Genomic DNA, 5,341 nt, shown 5'->3' on the forward strand with positions numbered 1-5,341 from the left:
TTGTGAAGATGGGAAGTATAGTTTCACAACAGCTGGATGCTCAAAGGTTTCTGATCCCAGCTATGGAGGACCTATCAGATCCCTGCTATGGAGGACCTATCAGATCCCAGCTATAGAGGACCTATCAGATCCCTGCTATGGAGAACCTATCAGATCCCTGCTATGGAGGACCTATCAGATCCCAGCTATAGAGGACCTATCAGATCCCTGCTATGGAGGATCTATCAGATCCCTGCTATGGAGGACCTATCAGATCCCAGCTATAGAGGACCTATCCGATCCCTGCTATAGAGGACCTATCAGATCCCTGCTATGGAGGACCTATCAAATCCCTGCTATAGAGGACCTATCAGATCCCTGCTAAAGAGGACCTATCAGATCCCTGCGATAGAGGACCTATCAGATCCCTGCTATAGAGGACCTATCAGATCTCTGCGATAGAGGACCTATCAGATCCCTGCTATAGAGGACCTATCAGATCCCTGCTATAGAGGACCTATCAGCTGTCCGGTGTGGTGTAGTACAGAGGGCCTTCCAGCTCTCCAGTATTGTGCAGTTGTCCAATGTGTGTCCTCCTGAAGTATATATCCCCCCAGTATAGACCTACATACAGGTCAATGGTTGTGATAAATAGACTCACCAGCTCGATGTCTTTTGCAGGAATACATTGCAGTGATTTCCTTTATCTTACCCCGGAGTCTTATTAGGGGTTTTCAGGGTCCTGGGCTGGTTCTCTCAGGCTGATGGAGACACCTTCTCGGGACAACCTTAAAGATAAATGCTGAGAGGAAAAAAAGAAAATATTTCACATCAGAAACGCTCTTATGAATATAGATCTAATTTATACGTGAAGTGGGCATTTCTGTTTTAGGGAGAAATTGTCATCTTCTACATATGTGGAGCACATGAGACACGTCACACATCTACTCACCTGGAAATCTGTATAATTGGTCAGTTGTTGAATTACGAGGCAGAACATCTGAACCCACTCGACCACCATGCCTGCATCAGAGATGACCTACAGAAGAGAAGGAGAGAATAGCAGATATTAGTGCCCGGATTTACTCACCATTGTCTGCTGTGGATTGAGATAGAAGGAAATCTTATCCACCAAGAGATTCCATTTTACTGTTAAGGGGATCCTATCATTGGGAAACCCTATTTTCACAGGCTATTCTTCTCCTGCCTTTATTTTTCTGCTCTACGCTGTCGTTTTGGAGACTTTTCTTATTTCTTCTTTATTCAAACGAGTCTTCAGAAAGCACTGAGGGCGTCCCCTGTTCCTTAAGGCACACGCTCTTCCGAAGATCCAGCGTCGCTTCTCCGCAGCATTAGCACCTGCCGATTCTGTGTTCAGGATTCAAATTCCGCACATGCTCAGTCAGCTCTGCCATTTCACATTGGACAGAGGCAACTGAGCATGTGCAGGATTTGAATCGGCGGGTGCTGATGATGCGGAGAGGCATCAGCACAAGAAGAGAGAGGCGGCGCTGGATATTCGGAGGAGCGTGTGCCTTGAGCAGAGGGGACACCCCAGCACTTTCTGAGCACAGGAGGAACGCCATCTGTGCTTTCTGAAGACTCATTTGTATAAAGAAAAAATAAGAAAATTATCCAAAACGGCGGCGCGGAGCAGAAAAATAAAGGTAGGAGAAGAATAGTCTTTCTAATCAGTGGCAATTCAGACCCAAGAGTATAATAATCAGAGAACCAGGGGAAGAAAAACATAAAAAAGACTCTGTTACTCACCTATCTCCCGGCTCCTACACTGTCAGCCTCCGAAGTAGTCCATCTTCAATGACGTCAGACGTCACATGACCCAGGACACAGGCCGGGGTCATGAGACGTCAGATGACTAGGCCGAAGCCTGCCCGGATCGTGGAGAGGTAAGTAACAGTGCTTTTTATGTTTCTTACCTCTCCCAGGCCGTCAATCATTATACTCGGGGGTCCGAAAAGACCCCCGAGTATAATGATAGCAACGGTAGCGGCTGTAACCAGGCCCCTAATGTCCCGGGCCCTGTGGCAGCTGCCTCTGCTGCTACGGCAGTAGTTACACCACCGTTTCTAAAGGTTATTCCGATGTGCGGTTAGTGAAAATAGGGTTTCCCAATGATAGAATCCCCTTAAACATGATGTATATGGATAATACAAGATGGTGGAAAGTGAAATAAACTCACCTGCTTATGGTTGTCAGGGATTAGATGGAGGTAAAAACTGGACATGACTCCACTGACTGGAAGGACAAGTTAAGGAAAAGTAACAGAATTCTAATATTATAGTATTTCCTATATTCACTGCCTAAATTGGGAAAAAAATTTAGGGGGAACTCTGGAATAATTATATACAAAAACCGGGGACGTCACCAAGTAGGCCTGAAGCCTTCTGGAGCCAGAAGAAGTAAGTAACAGTGATTTTATGTTCCCTCACCTCTCCTAGCCCTACGATCCTTATACTATTGAGGGCTGAAAAGACCCCGGGTACAATGATAGTGGTATTTGTGTGGTTCCTTATACTGTTCCGGTATAAACTGGGCGTTCGGGACCAATTTACGCACTGCCTATATTGTTATATCAGATCTATGCTACAATAGAATCACAAGGGAGGACTTTACAGTTGGGGAATAAGCTTCAAATACCAGCCAGAATCCCCTCCCCCATTGTTTACAAAGCAGGAAGGAATGGCGGACACAGCGCCACACCTCCCATGAGGCGACCTGAAGCGACCGCTTCAGGCGGCGCTTTGCCAGGGCCTCGGGGAGGGCGGCATTTTTGCTGACCTAAGCCAGTCCAGGACAAGCTGTGAACCCATGGTTCCCCCCTGGGCGGACACCTCTTATTTTTTAAGGTCACTGATAAAAGAAACGCTTTGCTTGATGTTTTGCGGATTCTGCAGCTGATCCAGACACAAGAACCCACAGAACAAAACTACTGCTGTTTAGCCCCTTTGTTTCTGAGGCTAAACTCTGAGCAAAGCTGTGGCAGAAATCCGAAGCTCTGCCACCGGTTATACAGCGCTGGAATTTGGGGAGGAATCTAAGGCAGAAGACCACCTCAAGTTCCTCTCCAAATTCTGTCATGTGAATAAGGCCATAATCTCCTCCCCTCAGTATCACTTACTACCAGTTATATATAAAAGGATACAGAATAGCATTAGTACAGATGTCACCGAGGTCAGAGCCAGTCTAATATGGCACATTCGCCGACTGCTGAAGGACCTCTTATACAGGAGAATCGCTTGACATAAGTTGAAAATGTCAGCACATCCAAAACCGAGTCCTGAGCCAATATCGTGAGCTGTAAGGTTGACATTCACCTAGAATGGAAATACAGATATATGTTATCAATGAGGCTGACAAGGGTTAATTATGATTTGTATTTATAGACACCAGGGGGCGCCACTGTAACTGTGATTTCTATGGGAGAGACTAAAAAAATCCAAAAACTACAGATATATAACACAGTATAAACTATACTAAATATAAATAAATATATATATATATATATATATATATATATATGTACTGACTGTCAGACAATGTTCACTTTCTATATTACATGACATATGATTGAATATTTCCAATAAAACAAGATAACTAACCGGAAATACAGCATTCAGGGCGGACCCAATACAGGATATCCATCCTATGGCGAGTAGTATTCGCTGGCCTATGAGATGTCGCTTCTCCGATGGTTCAGTCCGAATTATCATGAACTTGTATTGGAGGAGAACGATGCCAGCTCCTGTAATAGACAATACATGTTATCAGTCAGAGATTTCTATAGGTCACTTCTATAGACACCTGTACAATCTCCAGTCATGGCCGCCGGTCAGTGCTGATGTTTTCACCCTATTAGAAGCTCCACTTACCCAGAATGGAAGACACCATGAAGACCACCGTGTAGATCACGGACTCGGGCAGCCGAGCTGCTGTCGCACTGTGAAAGAGAGTAAAATATTGGGTGTTAGTAGGACACAAGCGGTGGAATTGTCACATCTCATCCCTATCTATAACTCTCCCCTCCCCCATACTATCCACTGACTATCCTTTAACTCAATCACTGCCACTTTTTTTTAGCAGATGTGATGGCTGCAGGTTATGAATAACCTCCGACCCTTTACCTGCCCCTACATATACTCTACACCCAATGATAGATTCCCTTTCTCAGATATAGAGGTGCAGTACATGAAAAAGGGAGTCAAATAAAATGATTATTTCTGACATTTACAATAATAGATACAAATATTAATCTGATAATAACAAGAATCAGGAATCTCGCCCCATCCCCTCTTACCTGATGTACGGATGTGTTTCATGCCCTAATATTACCGTTACGGCAAACAGGGTACTGAGACCCAATAGCATCCATATGGACCACAGGATAGGCAGGAACGCCAAACCCCGGATTTCCATGACGCAAAGTAGGTAGATTCGCTAAATAAATCGCTGCTTTATAGCACACTATCTCTTTCTCTGTAGCTACAGATAAGAAGACTGTGGGAATGGCAGGCAGAGGATTTTATAGGCTCAGAACTCGATGAGGTCACAAGAATTTTGTGATGTCATAGGTTCTCTTGCCATTGTTCCATCATTCCACATGCAGCCTGAAGCTGATTGGTGCTCAGTATTGTAGATCTTGTCACATCTATCCTAATATGCATATTGTATAAGAGAATCTCCTGCACATTGTAGTGTAATAGCTGCTATATCTATATTCATTTACAGGATTGTATAATACCCTGAGCCCCGCTGACCCTAAAAGACAGAAAAACCCACAACTCCTTGTATGTGGATATCGTCATATTTCTCTATAATCTCTAATCCAACATGTGGTTATTGGGCAAAGGAAACTGATTAATAAAAAGCTGTGAAACCGCCCCTGACACGCTGCGTATAGAGCTGTCTATAGAAGAACATATAGTGACTACGAGGCTCAGCCCAGAATAATCCCACAATAAGACACAAGAATAAACCACAGAAATCCCTCATCTGTATTATGTGTATTCCAGGGAGCGCAGATGGTGAATACATGTACAGGGAGCCGCGCGGTCACCTCTATGGGGGCAGATTCTATAGATGGTGATAAATCCATAATCCATTACCATTTATCACAAAGGTTTTATTGATGTTCAATATTGGAATCTGATCTTTTGATGGTGTTCAATTGGCTCGACCAACCAACCGGCCACGTAGTCACTTCCCAGTTGTTCCCTTCCAAAAATACTGCTCTCAGACTACTGTTTCTTTTAAGGAATTGTACTAATATAAGAATAGCATGTACCTTCTGTGAAAAACAGCACCACTGTCCATCATGTATATTTTGTTTGTCCAGTCTGCACCA

At 44.1% G+C, this 5,341-nt stretch overlaps 1 protein-coding gene across 1 annotated transcript; it reads right to left on the minus strand.

Moving 5' to 3' along the window:
• Nucleotides 1–703: 703 nt before the first annotated feature.
• Nucleotides 704–4,413, minus strand: LOC142187322 (DNA damage-regulated autophagy modulator protein 1-like). Its single transcript, XM_075261545.1, has 7 exons — nt 4,295–4,413; nt 3,870–3,937; nt 3,600–3,742; nt 3,143–3,314; nt 2,180–2,235; nt 932–1,018; nt 704–781 (listed from the first exon to the last, which is right to left on the minus strand). Exons 1-7 carry the CDS (start codon nt 4,411–4,413, stop codon nt 704–706), a joined length of 723 nt encoding a protein of 240 aa, XP_075117646.1.
• Nucleotides 4,414–5,341: the final 928 nt, after the last annotated feature.

This window comes from Leptodactylus fuscus, unplaced genomic scaffold (genome assembly GCF_031893055.1).
Source record: "Leptodactylus fuscus isolate aLepFus1 unplaced genomic scaffold, aLepFus1.hap2 HAP2_SCAFFOLD_193, whole genome shotgun sequence".
In the NCBI taxonomy this organism is placed as follows: Eukaryota; Metazoa; Chordata; class Amphibia; order Anura; family Leptodactylidae; genus Leptodactylus; species Leptodactylus fuscus.

What these genes read in the sequence shown, in the direction of transcription:
- LOC142187322 (XM_075261545.1), bottom strand. Translation starts at nt 4,413, where the DNA reads ATGGAAATCCGGGGTTTGGCGTTCCTGCCTATCCTGTGGTCCATATGG. An exon ending in GAAACACATCCGTACATCAG is followed by an intron (nt 3,938 to 4,294) that starts GTAAGAGGGGAT and finishes TCTCTTTCACAG; the next exon opens with TGCGACAGCAGCTCGGCTGC. An exon ending in TCCCTGACAACCATAAGCAG is followed by an intron (nt 1,019 to 2,179) that starts GTGAGTTTATTT and finishes TCTCTTCTGTAG; the next exon opens with GTCATCTCTGATGCAGGCAT.